The 20,981-nt window shown below is 40.7% G+C and overlaps 1 protein-coding gene across 1 annotated transcript; it reads left to right on the top strand.

Moving 5' to 3' along the window:
• Positions 1-5,965: 5,965 nt before the first annotated feature.
• LOC134175101 (inducible T-cell costimulator-like) lies at positions 5,966-18,721 on the top strand. The gene is made up of 6 exons (XM_062640569.1): positions 5,966-6,198; positions 12,154-12,192; positions 13,652-13,990; positions 15,427-15,539; positions 16,153-16,243; positions 16,743-18,721. Exons 1-5 carry the CDS (start codon positions 6,141-6,143, stop codon positions 16,240-16,242), a joined length of 639 nt encoding a protein of 212 aa, XP_062496553.1. The 5' UTR covers positions 5,966-6,140; the 3' UTR covers position 16,243; positions 16,743-18,721.
• The last annotated feature ends 2,260 nt before the right edge of the window (positions 18,722-20,981 follow it).

The raw sequence follows: 20,981 nt of genomic DNA, 5'->3' as shown, positions 1-20,981 counted from the left end.
TGAAACAGCTGGGGTGTGAAAATTCTACAGACGGTGCTTAATTCATCACTGTCACACCCAAAAGACAAATTCCAATCTAAAAGCAGAATAATTGTCCTGGTCACCCAGCGCATCTGCATATATCTGTCATGTGCTGCTCTGCAAGTGGCAAAACAGTAACAATCTGGCTCCCCAGGTTTGCACTTCATTTGGGTTTTGAGTATTTACTAGCCATTCTGAAAGACCTTCCTTCTGAATCTAGGTACAAGCAGTGCTGGTGACGAAGCCCCACACAGCAGCATGTTTGCCATAGTGTAACTGCAATGGCTTCAGAAGGTATCCCCCTACCTCCAAGAGCACTGCCCATGAATCGAGTGTGATTGCAACTCTGCCTCCTGCACGCTCAGACCTACATTACTGAGAGATACTTGCTGCTCACAGTCCTCTTCCTGTTACATGTTTCAGGGCAGGAACATATGTGGTTGTTATCTTTGTTGCTCTTATTCAAGATAGTAAAACTTCCATAGCCATCCTGTAGTTCTGTCATCCACATCACCAGCACATGCACATGACATTAAATGGTCCATTCCTATCTATGCTCTGTGTCCTGGAGAAGTGATTAGGTACCACTTTAGGTTACCACTGTAACAGGCACAGGCACTGGATACACAGATGCGCAGCAGCTCCTGAGACCAGACAGAGGTGGTCTTCCGCCTATATGGCTTTCAGTCCAAAACATTAGTTGCAGGATATGAAGCATGAAATGGTTTGGGTTGGAAGGGACCTCTAAAGGTCACCTAGTCCAGACCCCCTGCAGTGACCAAGGACACCTTCAACCAGATCAGGTTGCTCAGAGCCCTGTCCAACATGACCTTGAATGTTTTCAGAGTTGGGGAATCTACCGCCTCTCTGGACAACCTATTTACATCGACTGAATTTGCCACTTTGTGCCTCTTGACTGAAGTTACAGGTTAGTGCCCTTGCATGTGTTAAACCTGGGCTTAACTTCTTAATATACTTTTTTTTTTTCCCTTCTTTTGGAAAACTTGATGGCAATGAAATATTCTCAAGCATCATCCTGAAAGGTGATCCATGGAGCACGCAATCTTGTACCAAGAAGCAAAGCCACACACACTCACACCCTGACGAAAACTCTTTCATTAGGTCTGCTTTGCAGAGAGGAGTTTGCCCAGGTGAGCTTAGCCCTGATAACTTCTGCTGGCACACTTGTAGAGAGAACTTAATGGTGTACCCCACATTGATAGAGAGAACCCTACAGCGTACTCCGGGGACTGTGGGAGAGATCAGACCAAAAGAGGCATCAGAACAAATGAGGAAGCACGTGAGCTGCATTTCAGGCTGAAACCTCTACATCTTGAATGACTGCAGCTTCTTTACACACCTGATAGGCAGTCATGCAGATGGGAAGTAGGATTCAAAGCCATCACAGAACCTTAAAAATAGCACAGTGAAAAGCACTGGAGGTGGTGTGGTTTAAGCCCAGCTGGTAACTCAGCACCATGCAGCTGTTCACTCACCTCACTCCTCTGGGCAGGATGGGGATTAGAATCCAAAGAATATAAATCCCACAAGTTAATATACAAACAGTCTAATAACTAAAGTACAGTATACTACTACTACTACTACTGCTACTACTACTACTACTACCATTATTATCATTATAAATATAATAACATGGGGAGAGAATATAAAACTAAAAAGGGAAAGGAAAAAACCAATAAACACAAGTGATGCACAATACAATTTCTCACCACCCACTGACCGATACCCAGCCTGACCTGAGCAGCTATCTGGGCCTTCCAGGTAACTCCCCCCAGTTTATATACTGGGCATGACGTGGTGTGGTATGGAATACTCCTCTGACAAGTTTGTGTCACGTGTCCTGTCTCTGCTTTCTCCTGGCTTCCTGTGCCCCTCCTCACTGGCAGAGCATGAGACTGAAAAAGTCCTTGATCAGGGTAAGCATTACTTAGCAACTAAACCATTGGTGTGTTATCAGCATTGTTCTCACACTAAACCTGAAACACAGCACTGCACCAGCTGCTAAGAAGGAAGAAAATAACTTTTACAGCTGAGCCCAGGACAAGAGGACAGGAAACAAAAACGCCCAAGTGTGGAAGCTTTCTGTTCCAGCCCTGAGGGAATGACCCAGAGTCATGAGAATATAGGCCAGATATTGAAGGAAAGAATGAGAAGCAGCAGGAGCCAACAGAATATAATTTGTGTGGATAGGCTGTAGAAGCCTCTGCAGAAAGAATCACAAAACATTCTACTGAGAGAATATTTTATATTGCTGTGGGCATCTGCTGATCATCCACAAGCAGAAGTGGAAAACTGTTGAGACAGAACAAGCTACTTCAATGTAAACACCACCTTTGTTTCATGACGAACAATGCAGTAGCATTTTGCTAACGTGGATATTATTTAGGGTGATACCAATAAGTAGAACGAGAGTTATACGATTTAACAGAGCAAAGCAAAATATACTTAGTTCATCACAGGGAAAACTGTTATTGCAAATTAGCTTCCTTGGGGAAGCTTCCTTAGGGAAGCTGCAATGATTTCCAAACTGCTTGGAGTTAGAAGGGGGAAACATTGAAGGTCGCGTGGTAGACAGCACTGATGTATGGACCAAGGGATGAGCAAGCCCTTTTCTCTTTGGAACTGGGTGTATCACTGGATGCATTTTTAAAGGCATAAAAATGCTCATAAGGATTTTCCAAGTTGTTAATAGTCAGTAATGGCAAGTCAGAAGCAAGATGATAGGAGAACTGTACTACTGTACGGGTAGTGTTGAGCGTAGGACATGATGAAAGAATGGGGCTTGGGGGAAGGAGAAGCCCCATTCCAGAAAGGAGCTACTGCACATGCTGAAGAGTAGCCTCTGCTTGAAGGGAAGAGTAGACAAGGACTGAGGGTCAGTAAGAGGAGTAAAGAAGTTAGCTCTGAGAGGCATATATGGAGGAGAGAGTGAAAATCAAGACAAAGAGAAATGAGTGATGATGGAAAAAGGAAACACGTGTTTGTGAACAAAAATAGTTGTAGTTATAGGAAGTGTGTTGTGGAAACAGATTGCTTGTCCCAGGTGGTTAACTGTAACTGTAACCAACTATAGTATTTACAGGAAACATTTCCAAATGTCTTTGTGAAGTAGTAAGCACTGACAGAGGAGGGAAGCAAAGACAGAAAGATTGAAAGGCAACAGAGGAGTCTCTGTTGGGGGGGGGATTAGGTGAGCACAATTCCTTGTGCTCAGCTCTGAGCTTAAGCTTTGTGTCTCTTCCGCTTCTGAACAAACACTGTGAGTGCCCTAGGCTCTGCTGGATCATCGTCAAATATACTTGACCACTGAAAGAAATCACTGTTTAAATCAAAGTTCAGAGTGCTGCCAAATGTACCCCAAACTGCACCCTGGCCTGGACCCTTTTGAAACAAAGGGAGCAGTGTCTTCTAGCAGCCCAAGTGCCAGGAAGCAGGAAAGGAGAAGGTGTAATTCTAGACTTGAGGCTACAATTACAGTAGAAGAAGAGAACAAATTCAAACTGCTTACTGGACAGTAGGACTTGTTCCAGTTGTTGTAGTGAGATCTATTCTGGTAGCTATTCTTACCCCAGGAGGGAAATAGATGTGTATTAATAATCTCTGCATTGGTATAACTGGTAAGGTCACTGAGAAGGGAGGGAAGGAATAAGTTGCTTCAAAAAAAACCCTATATTGATTAAAAAACAAACACCACCACCTCCCCCCCCATATACCAAAATAACTTTTCTTGGCAAAGTATCTAAATTTTTAAGACAGACAACCCACTTTTTTTAATGCTAACAATACTGATTTGGTTTAAAGCTTGTTTTCACAAAATACAGCTAAAACTTTGCTCAAAGGAATACATTCCCCCCGCACCTTTATTGGTAGCCAGCAGTAGGCTTTGTAGACTCAGCCCTTGGTGTGTTGTCAGCACGCACATCTGTAAAGTGTGTATGGGTACTTTACACATTATTTTCTTCCTCCCTTAATTTTGTAGCAGCAGCAGCTCTTTTTACTGTAAGTCTTTCTGGCTGCTTGTCTTATGTTTACTTGTGGGGACAATAAAGATCCCCTCACAAGAGAGGGCTGCTCTGTTATTTCAACACTTACCACAAGTTGTTATGGGGGACAGTAAGATGATCCTACCTAGAACCTCAGTAGATACCAACATGGGTCATAACTTCACAGGCAAAGCTCAGGAGTCAGCTGTATCTTTTTCAGCTTTCTCATTGCTTGGACTATATATTACTCTTAAGCTTCGGAATTAAAAGCATACTGCAGAAACTTTCTCTAGTTAGAGTTGCTTAACTTTGGCTCTGGAGACCTGAGCTGAAAATTTATATCAAATCCTGACTTGACTCAGGCTTAGCTCCAATTTTAATTTAACAAAGTCCAAAGATCTGAATAGCTTTGTAAGATTTTGAAGAGAGTAAAAATCTCTGCCAGTCCATGATCTTTAGCAGTAGTAGTGACAGAAATTAAATCACTTTGTGGGGAAGAGGAAAACAACACATAAAGATTTATTCACAAGAATGAATCTATAACGCAGTCCTGTAATTCACAGATTATTTGGTACCACTGCATGACCATTACATGAACTCACCCCCAGGAAATCTGTCAGGCACCACTATTTGTCTTTTGTGTCTTCTCTTTGTGCAATCAGAAATTCTAGCTGCATCTAATATATTAAACATGATTTAGAAGCTACTTTGCCAGCATATTATCTGCACTGAAATTAGGATGACAAGATGGCCTGGGTTCAGCTGTAGCAGTCATTTTTCTCTTCTGGACTTTAGCCTGAGAACAGCACTGATAACACCGATGATTTTAGTTGTTGCTCGGTAATGTTTACGCAATCAAGGACTTTTAGTCTCATGCTCTGTCAGTGAGGAGGGGCACATGAAGCCGGTAGGAAGCAGAGACAGGACACCTGAACCAAACTAACCAAAGGGGTATTCCATACCACAGCACGTCATGCCCAGTATATAAACTGGGGGGAGTTACCTGGAAGTCCCAGATCACTGCTCCAGTCAGGATGGGCATCGGTTGGTGGGTGGTGAGCAATGGTATTCTCTTCCCTTGTTATTTCCCTTATCATCATTATTATGGGTGATAGCAGTAGTGGTTTGTGTTGTACCTTAGTTACTAAACTGTTCTTATCTCAGCCCATGGGATTTGCATTCTTTCGATTCTCCTCCCCATCCCTGCGGGAGCAGGGGAAAAGGAAGAGGGGAAGTGAGTGAGTGGCTGCGTGGCTCTGAGTTACCATCTGGGCTTAAACCATGACATAAGCATAAATAAATAGCCAGTTTTAAATGATATAGAATGTGTTATCCCAAAGGGTCCTAGAGCTTTCCCAGAATACAGATGGATAGCAGGCCAGAATAGAGTATGCTGCACAAAAGCAGGCAGAGGAAAGGAGAGAAACTTTTCACCTCAGACCCTTGGGCAATGGGTCAGATCTCCTCCTCTCACAGAGCCACATGAAGTTTCTCATGTCCATGCAGAGCAAGCCTGACCACCAGGGTGGAAGCTTTATATCTACTGAGCCTTTGGGAAATCACAGGGCTTAGGGCATCTTTCTGCAATTTGGACTAGTTCTTTCAATGAATTCCAGGACCAGGACATGCAAGAGACTCCTACCCTACTAAGTAATGGTTTTTACATAGAGCAAGACCATCAGTTATGCAAGACCAGCTGAAAATGGTGCGGATAAACCAGATTGCCAGTTACAAATATGCATGTATTGTAAGTTAATTTAAGGGACAAGTTGGGCCATCTGCAGGAAGTGTTCTGTAGATGACTGTGTCCTCTATCATGACAGATTTAACCAGAAACAGTCTTTGTAAAAGTGAACATCAAACGTAATGTCAGAAAATCTTTCATCTTCTTGTCTGTGACAGCAAGCCGTGAAGTAGGAAAAAGCAGCGAACTCCACAGGTGTGGGCGACAGCTAATGCTGACATAGCTGTAACGTAGTCAGGGGTTAAATTAAAAAGTCCTTCTGATTATCATATAATTTCCCCCATTGCCCACAAACCACTTCCTTTTCTACTCATAAATTCTTTCCCATCTTCACAGTAGACAGAAGGCTGGTGCCTCTCTGTCAGGCAAGCATGAAGTTCGTTGCTCTAACTTTCTGTGTCCTCTGCTTTCAGTTTGAAACCCTGTATGGTGAGTACTCTTTTGGATTATTCTCTTTGCAGTAGATGTCTCTATGGGATAGAACTCACCCAGTGATGGGAGACAGTAAATGAGGCATAATAGCAAGGGTTGGAGGAACAGAGGTAACTAAGACAAACAGCTGCGAAAAGACTGCTCTCAACTTTAATGCCGCTAGAGTTGGTGTGAAGAGAATTCCTGCCAGCACAGGGCATTTGCTTTGAAACTAAACAGTACACTTTTTCAATGTTTATACTCTTTAGCTCATCTGCTCAGTGTTATCTTCTAGCTGTTTAGACTGTAATGCTCCCACCAGCTTCCCTTGCTGGGCATTATGTCTTATAGCAGCATGAGAGTAAATGGTTTAATAAGGGAAGCCAGGTTATTGATATTGAACCTGCTCTTGTCTGGGTAGGGAATTTTTTTACTATTAAAAATCTGTATGGCATGGGAGAGTGGAAGAGCTTGTTTTGATGCAGGCTTGAAACACAGATGACTTAAAAGGAAGTGTAACATCCCTAATGCTGTGTTGAGAAGGCACATGGTGACAGCACTGATCTTAATCCAGCCACAAACATGGCTGTAGCATTTTACAAGAGTCAGTGTTTTATCACAGCTACACAAAGTAAAATATCAGAGCTCACATTTATCTGTAGCCTCTCTGAACCTCCCCTATTACCAGGCAGGCACAGCAATACAGATAATATCTGATTAAGAAGAGTCTCTTTTTTATTGTAAGTATACTTCCCATGGGTTTAGTATGATGCATCAACTAAGTAAGACCTGAGATTTAGTGCACACTGTTACTAAGCACCATCTGAACATGTTCCCTTGAAGGTCATGCCAAAGGCTATCAAATATGGTTGCTTCTGAAATTCTAGTGATGTAGGATGGGTTTCAAGTCCCCCTGTAGAATTTAAGTACTCCTGAGGTTTCATACAGAATTTAAGCTTTCATTTAAATAAAAACCAGTTTCCAGATCTTCAGGCAATGCAGATACCCTTCTGAAGGTTAACTAATACAGCAATAGTATACTGAGTTTTCAGAGAGATTGAAATGATGGGTGAAATCACAGGGGAGGAGGATGGTGATCATTATCTTTGAAGGGACATGAGCTGCTCCTTTTCTCCTTGAAAAGTTATTCTTAAATCTGCTAACAAAAAACCCTATAAGTTTTGTTAAATATTTCTCAGCTAGTCAACTGAGCAGGTATACTCGACCAATATGCTTTTACATGTGTCTGGAGCTATCTAGCTAGGCCATTCCTAGTGGGAAGAAATAGGCTGCATTTTAAGGGTGCAATCAATTGTGTTATCTGGTACCAGCATTTCTCCCTTCTTTTTCCCTTTCTCCATATATGGTGGATAGGATTTGATCAGGGAGCTGAGGAGAGGAGATTGCAGGAGAAAGAGCCTGCCTATAACAAGAATTGTATCTATCTCTCAACTGTTTTACATTACAGTGCTTCCAGTATAAAAAGTAATAATTATTATCATTCTTGCTAAAAAGAAAAGGACTGTAAAAGATCAGCTCCATGTAAGACACATTAGTCATTTAGAGAACCAGCCAGCACTTCAGAGAGCTCTCAAGTACTATGATGAATTTGTGGGAGCAAAAGGAGAGCAATATCTGAGATTTTGTTGGTTTGATTGATTGGTTGGGTTGTTTGTTGTTTTGTGTTTTGTTTTTTTTTTTTTTTTGACTAAGTGATTATAAGCCCTACTTGTGACTTATGGATAGGGTTTTTATCAATGTAAATAAGTCACAGAAGGTGATGTATGTGTGTATATGTGTATTATGAGTTTATATCCTAGCTGTGATAAAGAAAGTGCTGTAAGAACATGGAGACTCTCTGGTGCCTGCAGAGAAACACAGGCAATGGGGTTTGGGAGTACAGAGCTGTAGGATTCTATAGCACTTGAGGCCCTTGCTATGAAACATTGCACATGAGCTTTTGCATGCCAACATTTGCAAAGCATTATTACTGTTACCCACAGATGTCCTGTTCCCAATATAGGAGGAAATCATGGTCATTTCTCAGAAGGGTGTCTGAAATATTATCAACAATGGTTGCTGTGTCAGTGATATGTTTTATAAGAGTTTCTTTATTTCACAATATATGTTATACCATACAAATCATTCAGATTATAAATGGCTTCCTAGAGTAATTCTGTCCATTACTTGCTTTGCCCAGAAGCACGGCTTTCCTCTCTTATTCCTTGATTCTTAAAAGCTAAGAACATGTTAGTTTCAAGCATATGACTAATGACACTGAATTGACACTGTCATCTTTCAGAGTACCTTGAAAGGTCGAAGCTATAGCAACTTTAAAAACTGTGTGGTTTCATTACGCTTTTGTTTTTAACAAAAGAAATGTGTTTGGTTTAAAGGCAAGGTCTGCACTCTGCTTGCTCACCTTCAGAGGCAAACACACCCAAGTGAAATTATCCTCTTCTTTTTCATCAGCTGATTAGTTTTCTGAGAGCTGGGGCAGGTGAAACAAACAGCAAGAAAACCAAGCAGGAATATTCTATTCCCCTACCCTACAGCCAAGGTTTAAAATTAATCAAAAGTGGGTTTTAAACTTCTGTTAGGACAAAAATGCGTAATGGATGTTTAAAATTGCACTGGCTCTGCCAAAGAGCAACCAGAAAGCTCAAAATCACAATCCCACTAAAACAAAAATAACCTGCCTCCCACTGGTCTTAGTGTACACTCACACTATCATAGAAATGCCCAAACCTCTGCCAAAGGGCTTTCACGCTGCAGTAAAGATGAAACCAAGACAGAAATGTACATGACTGTAAATACACACATACATAAAATGTACACACAGAGTCTTTCATGGTTTGACATAGCAAGATGTTACTTTCATACACATGTTCATCTCTTGGATTCACATCTGAACAACAACATTTGTCTTGACACTCTGCTTCACATGAGGTGAGCCAGGAACAACTCTATGCAACTCCACAGTGTGACACTGCTATGAAATGAATAAAAGATTTTCTTATTCTTGTCTCAAAACCTTCATATGTGGTTGAATTAGCTCCTTTATGAAAAATACTAAAAAGGAACCTTGCTGCCAAATCTAAGCAGCTTTACTCCTGACCCAGTGGAGGTTCTTCTGCTCATTTTCAGCAATACTGTGATGTAGTCTTTTATCCACCTGTTTTTTTTTTTGAGGTGATTATTAGGAAGGTTTAGTGAGCAAATCTCTTTATATTACTGGAAGTTTAAATTCCAGTTTCTTATCTCCCATCCCACTAAATGTACATTTATACTGACTGTAACTTAGCAGATGACATCCCAAATGTGTCTGGTAATTAACTACAGAGTGTTACAGGCCTGTATGACCATCCTAGGATTGAACCCTCACAAATGGGCACAGGAGAACAGCAATCAGGCACAGGGAAGGGGGAATAAGCCACCTTTTAGTATGCAGTGAGGGCATTCAGATTAGGAGCTGATACAGTACAGCTAGTGAGTTGGAAATTCATAACAGATCTCACCCATTGTGGTCATCCATGTAGATGGTTTTGGGTTTTAATGTCAGGCATCGTTGATGATCTCATTGTAAAATGCGGTCCCTTTATACTATGCTAAGCACACTCGTTTCAGAGGAATACTAATTGTGTCACATCTGCCAAAATGCTCATTCAGAGAAACACATTGCTGAGTCTTTCTTGAGAATAGACTTTTAAGGCTTCTTGGCCTGAGAGAATACAAAATGATCTTTCAGCTTGCCACAAGGTCACATGAACTACATGCTTAATGACCTCTCTCTGCCCTTTTCCATTAAAAACAAGGATTAAAACCATGATCTCTGACAAACATTTTAAACCACCTGCTATGAAAGGGCAATTTCATTAGCTAACAGCAAAATATAGCTGTTCTTAGGGACAGAGAAATTAAATTCAAAGCTGTTACTTCACAGAGAGCAAGGTAGCCCTGCACTCCTCTGGGGTGCTGGGTGAATATAGCACTGCTTGCCTCTGTAGCTGTCCTGACAGAGCCCCACCTGCCTCTCAGACAACCAGTGACAAATGTAGAGGTCTCAGCTACAGGTGGATGCTTCTCAAGAGTATCAGGTTGGCTTGCACATTCACCATGCTCCCTAGCTTCTGCTGTATCAATACAGTTTTTTTCTTCCCTAAATAATGTGTCTGCTGCTGGGCAGAATTTAAAAGGTATACGTTGCCAAACTACATGCCATTAAACTACAGAGCATTTTAAAAGACCTTTACTTCAAATGCTATTCTCATAGCAGCTGTTTTCTCTCACCATGCAACATGCAAGTCATCAAGAACTGTTTATTAGACCTTTGCTTTCAGCTTTTCACACTATATGCCATTATGAGGGCTCACACTTTCTGTGTCTGTGCGTTCAGTGTATCTAGAGCTCTATCTCACTGTGGCGAAAATGAAGCTCTGTTTCACTGTGGTGAGATGTGTGTTTTATCTGTCTTATCTTCACACCAGTGGTATAAGATGCCAAATACCTTTTCTGTTATGACACACTTAAATAGTTGTTGCTGAATTAGATAAGGGTGCTGACCAGGCACAGTAAACCAGGAATATGATAACTAGGAGAGAGTAAATCAATCAAAAAGAGGTAACAGTTGCTACTGCTTTCCAACTGAGCATCACAAAGCATCTTCCAGAAGTCCATTAGCTTGTGTGTCACACTAAAAATATTTTAAACAAGTATCATTCATTGCAATGCCTTTGCCAGTGGTTGTAATTGGGGAGCAAGAATTCAAAGAAGGAAAAAGCATGGACACTAAAAGTTTGGCTCTGTTCAGAAAGAGATGAGAGCATACAGAAGTACCCAAATGAGAATAATCTGTTCCTGTGCATATGCAGGCTGGATGTCAAAGATAACAGGTGCCTTGGAAAAAGGATTATTTCTACTGGGTAATCCTGTGCGATACTTGACACAGTTGGGGACTTTGTGTGGATCTAGACTACCGATATAGCAGTATCAACAAGAATAGGATGGTTCATCAAAGTGTTTAAATATTGGCCCTGTATTTCCTTAACATCATAAAATCCTGATTTAGGGTGTATTTCAATCTCAGCAGTTTCTGAAGAACTTACTCAGGTTACCAGAAAACAGAAAAAGCAGGTAACAGGGTTTTTTTCTACTTGTGTACTGAGCTGTACCTTGAATTTTAGGGCACCACAAAAATAAAATTTCCTAATAAAACCCTGTTGGGCTGTGTTATGCTGCCAGTACTGACATACAAACCATTTCAAAGCAGTACATGCCACCAACGCAGCCAGAAAATTCCACTTCCAGTACAGTGGGTTGTGAACCACTTGTCTTCTGTAACGGAGGCTGCTTATGCACTGAATACAGTTTGATAATCATGAAGGGGAAAAACTGCTGAAAAAGGAACAGAACTGTATGCATTACCTGAATATTTTCTTGCTGTATGTACTGGAGCATCTTCAAGATACGCATTCTGGATGTGCCATAAGATGTTTTGGTACAGTGTTGAGCAGTGGGGGAAACAGAAAGAACATAGACCCACATGAGCACTTTAGTTTGGAAGCAAAGTATAATTCTGGCTCAGTGCAGACTCTGGATTCATAAGAAGTGAAAAAAAAATGCTTTTTTATTTGGGGGCAGATTTCCTTTGGGGGAAATTTTAGTTTCATCTTGGCTTCTATTTATGAATTAAGTCTATCACTTTGCTGAGGTGTTTTAAGAATTTGTAAATGCTATATGTATAATCAGTAACAATTCGTACCTATTGCATTGTCTTTCTACTTTGTTTTTCCTACTTCCTATTTTTCCCATTTATCACATCATAAGATTCTATAGTGTAGCACAGACAGGATGAGATAGGCTAATGAAACAAAGTGGAAAATAACTTCAGCATGTTAACATTGCAAGGCTCAGCTTCTGTTCCTGCATCTCTCTTCTTGAATATTAAACAGAAAACTATTCTGTATTTTTCAGGATCAGATAGCTGCTCGTCAAGACCGTGCAAAAATATAGGTAAGATACGTGCATCATTTGTTTAATGGTTTAAAATGCCTTTCTAGATCAGAAAATACTGACCTCAAATGAAAAAGTAGTAATTCTTTTACAGCACACTTTAACATATTTTTGTCTGAAGGAGTTTCTCATGCTATTGGTTGCTGATTTACAAAGTCAAACCGTGAGGTAGCAGGAGGTGGTTGGTCAGTTTGTTTTATTTATCTTCTCCAATAAATTTGCCAAATGAGATTTGCACAATGTCTCAAAGGTTTTAGACAGTTTTGGGGAAGGTCAAACTTGATTTTTGATTGCATGTGGGTACATGCACACAGAGATATTTGTCTTCTACTCCTCCCATTTTGTTAGTAATAAAGGTGCTATGGCCATTTAAATAATTAGGTTTAAACTTCATGTTATGCCTCGGACCACTATCCCACTATCTACTCTAGAAAAGAAAGATATGTCTTGTGGTTAATGCACTTCTGTAGCAGTTTGGTGTTTACATCCCATTTCAAGTTTTCAGCTACATCATCAAACTTGTGGGATAGCCAGGCCAAAGTGTTGTGGTGAATGATGTTAAATCAAGTTGGCAGCTGACCACAAGTGGTGTTCCCCAGGGCTCAATACTGAAGACAGTTTTGTTACGTTTATAAATAATCTGGAGGAGTGAGTGGATCGAGTGCAGCCTCAGGAAGTTTGAAAATGTCACAAAGTTGGGTGGGGTGCTGATGTGCTTGAGGCTCTACAGAGGGATCTGGACAGGCTGGATCAATGGGCCGAGCCCAACTGTATGAGGTTCAAAGAGGCTGAATGCCAGATCACAATAAGCTGTGAATTCAAAGAGGCTGAGTGCCACTTGAATCACAATAAGCCCATGCAACACTATATAGGCTTGGGGAAGAGTGGTTGAGTCACCATCCCTGGAGGTATTTAAAAGATGTGTAGATGTGGCTTTTAGGGATGTAGTTCAGTGGAGGATTTGGCAGTGCTAGATTAATGGTTGGACTGGATGATCTTAAAGGTCTTTTAGGTCAACCCAAACGATTCTGTGGTTCTATGATCATTAGGGTGCAAAATATTAATCATAAATCAGAGATGATAATTTTTGTCCCACCTTGTTTTAGGACAATCCACCTGAGGCAGGGATTATATGTCCATATAGTGTTTTTGTCCAAGGCGGCCTTTGAACATTCTCAAGTAACTCACTGATCCAATGCTAACAGTGACTCTCCAGCCTTATAGTGGACAATAGGCCAGGTCTTATTTATTTTCTCAGTAATGCCTGACATGACCAGAATAATGTACTGGTATCTCATTGTACAGACTGCTTTCCACAGCCAGACTATTCTGAGTACCTACATGCCTTAAATTTCAATCACATGGCTCACTTGCTTTGTTTAAATGAGTTTCTTAACATTTTTAGGGATTCTTTTCATTGCTATGTGAGTGACTATACTTATAGTTTTCATGTCTTCAGATCAGCCTCATGTCTCTGACTCCCAAATGATGGTGGAATTTGAAAATGGAAACTTCAGGTTCATATTCCCGAACCCCAAAAATGTGAGTGAGTTCAGCATGACCCTCTTCAAAGGGCATGAAAAGAAGGAGATCTGTGCACTCCATTTGAGTGAGGGGAATGTTATCCCCAAGAGTAACGTCACCTACTGTCAGACAATGCATTCAAAAAGCAGCACCACTTTCATCCTCAAAAATCTGGAAAGAAAACACATGGACATGTATACCTACTGCCTGGAGAAGTTCTTACCCCCTCCTTATATAGAGTGCCGGCTGAAGGAAACCTATTTGTACATCCAAGGTAAGTTTACTTCTCTTCTCCCCTCACTTCAGGCTACTGATAAGCAGACACTGGACATAGCTATGCTGCAGTGAAAAATGTGATTAGATTTTGCACAGATATTTCTAGGACAGTTTAAGATTACTTAGCAGGGGGCTGGTCACAGTGGAGCTGAGTTGGCAGATTGCTCAGTGGGACCTCTCCATAGTTATTCATCTTCTTGGGCAGGCTTTGTAGGCCATGCTGAGCTCTGCATGGTGCTGTGGAAGCTAGGGAAACATCTTCTGGAGTATTGCAGTCCCACCTTTGCCTGCAGCACAAATTTCCCATTGTCCTTTTTACAGGCTGCTGAGTGTAAATGTTAAGATTATTTCTAGCCAGAGGAAAAAAAAATCTATCCTGGGAGCTATCTTTATGTGCCTGGGATAAGAAAAACCCCAACAACTAAAACACAAAACAGCTGTCAAATATCTGTGCTAGTAGTGGTATTTGGAACTCTGACACCACACTGATGTGAAGATTATGTTCACCTCTCTGAAGCAGGCCTTCAAGTTTATAGCCTTTTTAGACCAGAAAAGATTGACAGCTGCTGAGGATTTTTTGCATTTTACTGAGAAGGGCTTGGACTAACTTCAAAAGACTCACTATATAGGCTTTAATTTTTAATTGCCTAACACTCAGTGACTCTTTGGTATATTAAGTGAAGAGAGTTAATACTGGCTTTGCTCATACCTCTTCTTGGTTCTCTGTATAGTCCAGTTGCAACATGTTACTGCCTGTTGCCCTTCCCTTGCTATCTTTTCCTACCTCTTAACACAAGGACTAAACAAAGATAAAAGCTAAGGCTACAGTTATGTGGTTGGGTCAAATTATCTCTCAGCCTTCTCTAAACGTAAACCAGCTCTCAGAATTAAGATGTGGCATCCCTTTTTGTCTGCAGTGTTTCCCAAAGCTGTACATTTACATTTTTATAGATAACCAGATGTTCATAGCTATTGCCAGATATTTCATGCCCTAGCATATTTTCTCCCTGATCTGGGCAAGGGCAATCTTGTGTCCGTCAGCTCGCCTTCCTATCCAAACATGACTGCCTTTCTTTTGTCTATGCTGCCCTTTAAATCACCTGTAGTATTCACTGCATGTAAGCTTTGCTCATCTGAAATACCATCAGGCTCTCAGACCTGGTTTGGTTTCTTTTCAGTCTACACTTTCAGCCCTGTGTACCAACAGTTTCACCCTTCCTGGGAAACTGTAATGTCCTGCTTCCTGCAGAATACACGTTTCCAAGGTGGCTTTTCACCTCCGGAAAATCCTTCTCTAGAGCTCACTTTTGCTATGGCATTAATATGAAGGGAAGAGGGGAAAGAATTTGAAAGTTAACTTGGGTGGTGGTAGGGGGGGAGGAGGAAGGGAATACAAATTATCAGTAACGACTTTTTTTGCCTCCCCAACTTCAGATAAGGAGGATTGCATTTCAATGGGACTCACACCATGGATAATTACTGGCCTGATCACGTTTGCCATGATTTCTTGTGTCTGTTGTGTCATAGCCTGCTACCTTTGGAACAAGGTAAGCAAGTCTATGAGATTCTGAAGGACCCTCCTTCCAAAGGTCATGGATGGGGAACTTGATTTAATGAGATTTAGAACATGGGACAGGCACATACTCACTCAGCACATGATGTGGTTTTTGACAAAGAGGCTGAGTTGTTAATTTACCCCTGGAATTCAGTCATTCAGCAGCTCATATTTAATTTTTCTAAGACAGAATTGCTTATTAATTTAAAGAGCTGGGAATCAAAGAAAGAGAGGAAATGCTGCACAGGTCAGCAAAATTACCTTGGTAAGCAATTCACCTGATTGTTTTCTTCAAGAAGGGGAAACAAATCATCAGTGGAGCAATTCCAGCACTGTTTTGGAGCAAAAGCACTTAAACAAAGAACCAGTTGGCTCAGGGAAGAGACCATGGACATTCATTATTCTTTTGGACAATGTGTGTTTTTCATTTTCAGTTTGTTTTATTCCAAGTTTCCTATGTGAGTGCCTGTCTCTTCTGACTTAAATATTCCCACTGAAAACAGTGGGAGTAACTGCCCTACTTAAACAACAAAGGCAGATGTGGCAGAGGTCAGCGACCACAATGACCACAAATTATATTCATGGCATTTTCTCTCTGTTGGCAGAATCAGCAGTGTGAATCCAAGTCCCATGAGTACAACAGTGAATACATGCCCATGGCAGCAGTGAATGCAGCTAAAACCCCAAGGATCTAAGGTTGTTTTAAGCCTAGCTGTAGCTCTGCTTCTACCTATTGCACGGCTTTCTCTGGGAGGGAAAGGGCTATGTCTCCCCTTGATTCTAGGTGGGTGGATAAGCGGATGAGATTGTTGCAATGGCTTGATAATGGAGTTCATGCTGCCATGTAGCAGGCAGTGGAAATGGAAAGCAAGATCTCTGGAAATCTTTTGAATCAGAATGGTGGGCTGGTTCCTAGAAAGGCAACTGCTTCACATCAGTGCACAGTAATGAATTTATGCATGAGGAAAAGATGTGAAACTGTCCCATTCAGACTCTTCAGATGATGTGTGGTACCCAGCATATCTCTGGGGAAGTGATTTACTAGATTTACTGCGTTTCCTGGCTAAGGGCAATAATCCGCAGAGAATGAGGAACTTCCTAGCTACTTAAGCCTTAAATACAGCACAAAATAAGAATCTGGACTGATTCAGAAGTTTGAGGGTTGCATATAACTAATTCTCCATTCTTATTCCAGGTATAAGTTGCTTGTGGGATGGCGATTCTGGCATCAGGTTTCCAGCTACTTGAACCTGGACAAAGGGAAATCAGCATTTCCTCACCCTTCCCAGCCTCCCTGAGATCTCATGATGGTCCTTGGCTCAGCCATGAGACACCCACTTTAGTACTGTTCTGAGCTGTGTTTGGTCGAGGCTTGTGTGCCTAGAGCAAAACTGGCTCATTGCCTGATCCACTGACTTGTACATGGAGCGCTAACAATGTGTTAAACATGCCAGCTTTTTAGTTGAAGAACATGTAGTGAGTTTGCTTTAAAATAGGTTTGTGTAGTACTGCTACAGAGGGACCTTTTATTTTCTACAGTCTCATTTATGATAAATTTTCCACCAGGGACAAAATAAAAAACCTACCTCCAATGCCACTCCTTGTGGCACAGCCGTGAAGCACTGTCCATGCATTGCATATGCTCTTTTGTTAGGGCTAGCTTAGTATGTTCGCATCAATTCACTACGCTGGGAGAGTGTGGAATGCACACATACTCTCCTGCACCAAGCCGTGGGACAGCAGGGGAACAAAACCTGAGAGAGCACAGCAGAGACTTCACTGTGACATGGTACCTCAGGTGTGCGCAGCTCTAGTTTTCAAATTCATGCTATCAATATGTCTTTGGCATGCACACCTTGGGACTCCTTGTATTTAATTTAATTAAATTCTGAATTCCTGTAATAACAGAGGAATGTATTACAAGAGGACTATATTGCAAGGCTGCAACTGTTCTTTAAATCAGTTCAAGCCTCCAAGATCAGTCCCTAAACTGGGAGGCACAGCCTCTCCTCTTGACATGTCTTGCAGCACAAATATAACACAGTCCATAAGGCCAGTGTATTCATGGACTCTGCATTGCAATTATCCCCCTCTCGTGGTTTGACATAAAGCCTTTACCATTTCCCTGGTGGGTTCAGGGGTTGCTTGACCTGCCTCAAATTGCTCAGAGCCTTCAGTATGAATGAAAGGATCTATCCTTCATGCTCCTTGTGAAATCTGTCAAAACTCTGACCATAAATGACCAGCTGGGAATCCCAGCCTGCCTGTTGCCAGATACCGTTGGGCTGCTGGAAGCAGATCAGTGCATTGATTTCGAGTATCTCTGCAATTCATTATGAAAACAAGTATCAGTCAGAGGACGCTATTGTGAAAGATACATAGCCTGCTTGTCTGGCAAACAGAAGGCTGATTTCAAATTTGATAGGGCAAACAGGGATTGACAATGAAGAGAATGTAAGCTGGTATGTCTGGAACAGGGTTTTCCATTACAGACACCTAAATTCTAAGAAATATTGTAGAGGCAGGGTGCAAACTGTTAACTATGACTTTAAGCAAAGGGGAAATGACTAAAGCATCAAGTGAAGTGGCGACTGCAAGTTTCACAGCCAGTACCCTGCTTAGAGAACTAGCTCCTAGGCAGAGATGTAGAGGGGCACCTTGGTGTGCTGGGTAACATCATTACATTCTCTCCTGTCCTTCTGCCACATAACCTTTGCCAAATTACTTGAACCTCCCAGCAAACAAAACTTTCCTCTGTACATCCACAAATACACTGATTTCACCATTTAAAAACTATTCCTGGAAGCATTGCCTTTGAAAATTATTGGTGAAAATAACCAGCTAACTTCTACTGCCCAAGAGAAATGCTGGTTGCAAGATCCTGTGTAACAGTGGAGAGTCCTATGGCCTGGAACCATTCACCAGACTGAGAAGGATTTTCATGGAATAAAGAGCTTCTGAAAGAGAGAAAAACTTGAGGTTTGCCTTGAGACGCTGCTTGATAAGGGACAAATGATGAAAGTCTGAGCAAGGTAGTTCAAAATACATTCTGCTCTGGAGAGATAAATGATTTATACTCATTGTAACAAAGCTTTTTGAAATCTCAGGTTCTGTCACTGCTTTATTTTTGGAAAAAGATTTTTATTTTTAATAAACTGTTTTCTTCTTATGCCACATTTGTCCATAAGAAAGTTCATGCACGCATGCTGTGTTAAAGAAATAAGCTCTATAAAATCCACAGTGCAATGGGGAGAGAGTACTGGGCAATTTATCCCTGAATAGCAGCTTAATGGGAAACAGGAAAAAGACTAAGGAAAAAAAAGAAACCAAAGAAACCCACAACAAAAAAAACACTGAAAAAGTTAAAACCAAAAATGTTTATCTTTTCCAATGCACCGAAGCAATGACACTGTTTGGATCCGCTTGTTTCATTTTATTTTTAAGATAAAGCCTTTTTCTGTATTGTCCCATCCCTTCTGTATTTATTTATTTTTTTTAATCCCCTATGCCAGAAACAGATAATGTTCACAATTATTTTTGGACATTTTTCAGTTTCTTTCTGCCATTCTTCAATACTTCAAAATCAAAAGAAGATAAAGGCTGGCAGAATGAGAAAAAAAAAACTGTGAAAAAAGTCACATGAGCTGAGGGTATAGACTGTGTGACAAGAAAGCATTAAGATAAAGGAAAACAAATAAGGAGTCAATAAGAATAAACAAAAAGCCTGATATTTTAACAGGACAGCATTTCGAAATGTAAAAGCTCTCTTTGGAAACTTCCAGATTAGGGAATAGACTATTTTAGCAGGAAAATAATCAAATAAGAGTATTTCAGCCAACTCTTCTACAAAATCCACTTTCAAGACAAGCAGAAATATGAGTAATGTCCAAATAACCTCCGGGAAATCAGAGTTTTGAGGGTAAAATAAACTACTAAGACACAATCTCAACCTATGCTTTCTCTGTGTGCTACATAGTGGTTTAGTGTGGGGAGTGATACGCCACGTTTAGGACTGTAATGCGAAGTTTACAATTATAGGACAGTCTGTAAGGAGGGTTCTACAATCTGTCCCTCTCCATCTTTGTCTTCTATTGCTTTGTGGGGAGCATGACTGAAAAAGTATTTTGGCTTGGGCTTTTCCAGGAGCTGAATCCCTAATAACAGTATTCTTGCAAACCCAGTTTCTGTCTTACAACATGAAACATAAGATTTAGGATCAGTAAATGCTTTCATCCTTTCAGATTTATCATTGCTATAAGTCACCCCCCATCTATTTACACTCAGTAATGCTCTTCAGATCTTCCCAGTTCATGCCAGCATGGAGTGTATGAAGTCAGTAAGTCAGTAAACCAAATAGGTATGTATAGCAAAGAACAACTCAATCTTCTTGAAGGTTAAGACTTGAAATAAAAATGTGCAACTTGAGCAAAATTAATCTTGCTGAACAGGTACAATGACCTAATGTGAACAGGTGAAAGATGTTAAGGATGACAACTACAGCTACTCAAAAATTTAAGGAAGGATGAATGACAAGAATATCATCATTTTAACACCTGCATAGCTTGAGATGTATTGAAATCCAAACCTCAGTATGTATTTTATGAAATTTTCTTCCCAGCCTGAATTATGAACCCAAATCTGAATGCTTGTGGAATTTAATGATTCGATTCAAGACTGCAGTTTCCTAGTCAATATATAGCACTAGCGAATGAAATGACACTATGAAACGCTGTGGACTCTTTTCCATTAGTACAGGTATTTCTTTAACTTCAGAGTTCAAGTAGTTTTAAATTCTGTCATACTTCTTACAGACTTCTACAAAGTTTATTTAACACTGGGGAAAAAAGCTCTCAAACTAGAGTAAATCAAATAAACTAATTGAAATGTGGATCTGTACTGAAGATACTGTACACTGCTATTCATAAAATGTTTTACACTGTGGAATGCTTTACACTGTGGAAAATGACTTATGCATGTGAATCTATAAGTTTCATGCAACACAGCATCCATGCAACAACACATCCATGCAACACAGCAATAATAAAAGTGGAAAAAAATTTCAGGTCACTGAAATGATTTAGCAGTCCCTACTAACCCAATTGGTATGGACTTCTGTCCATTCAAAGATTACTGGGGAGCTGGATCTAAGTCCTTGCCTTTGGTTTGACTTTAACTACAATGAGACATTCCGTATACCCACGTCCCTTGAGTGGTCCAGTCCATCATTGCTATAGTAGTCTACCCTGTATTAAAAATTTCCCATTTCTTTGAGAGATAAAATGTTGAGGTTTCTTATTTATGTGCTATGATTATGAGTTCAATTCAGTGTGTGTGGGGTTTGTTGAAGAAGAGGGAGGAACAGGAAAGATTAAACAGCTTTTCTGGCAAAATGAATTCGACAGGTATGAACTGGAGATACGAAGAAGAGGCCAGA

This window comes from Pezoporus occidentalis, unplaced genomic scaffold (genome assembly GCF_034315485.1).
Source record: "Pezoporus occidentalis ecotype Australia unplaced genomic scaffold, CSIRO_AGI_Poc_V1 ctg66, whole genome shotgun sequence".
Lineage (NCBI taxonomy): Eukaryota > Metazoa > Chordata > Aves > Psittaciformes > Psittacidae > Pezoporus > Pezoporus occidentalis.
The sequence above is the reverse complement of the archived record's forward strand: the minus strand, read 5'-3'. Positions and strand labels throughout refer to the sequence as shown.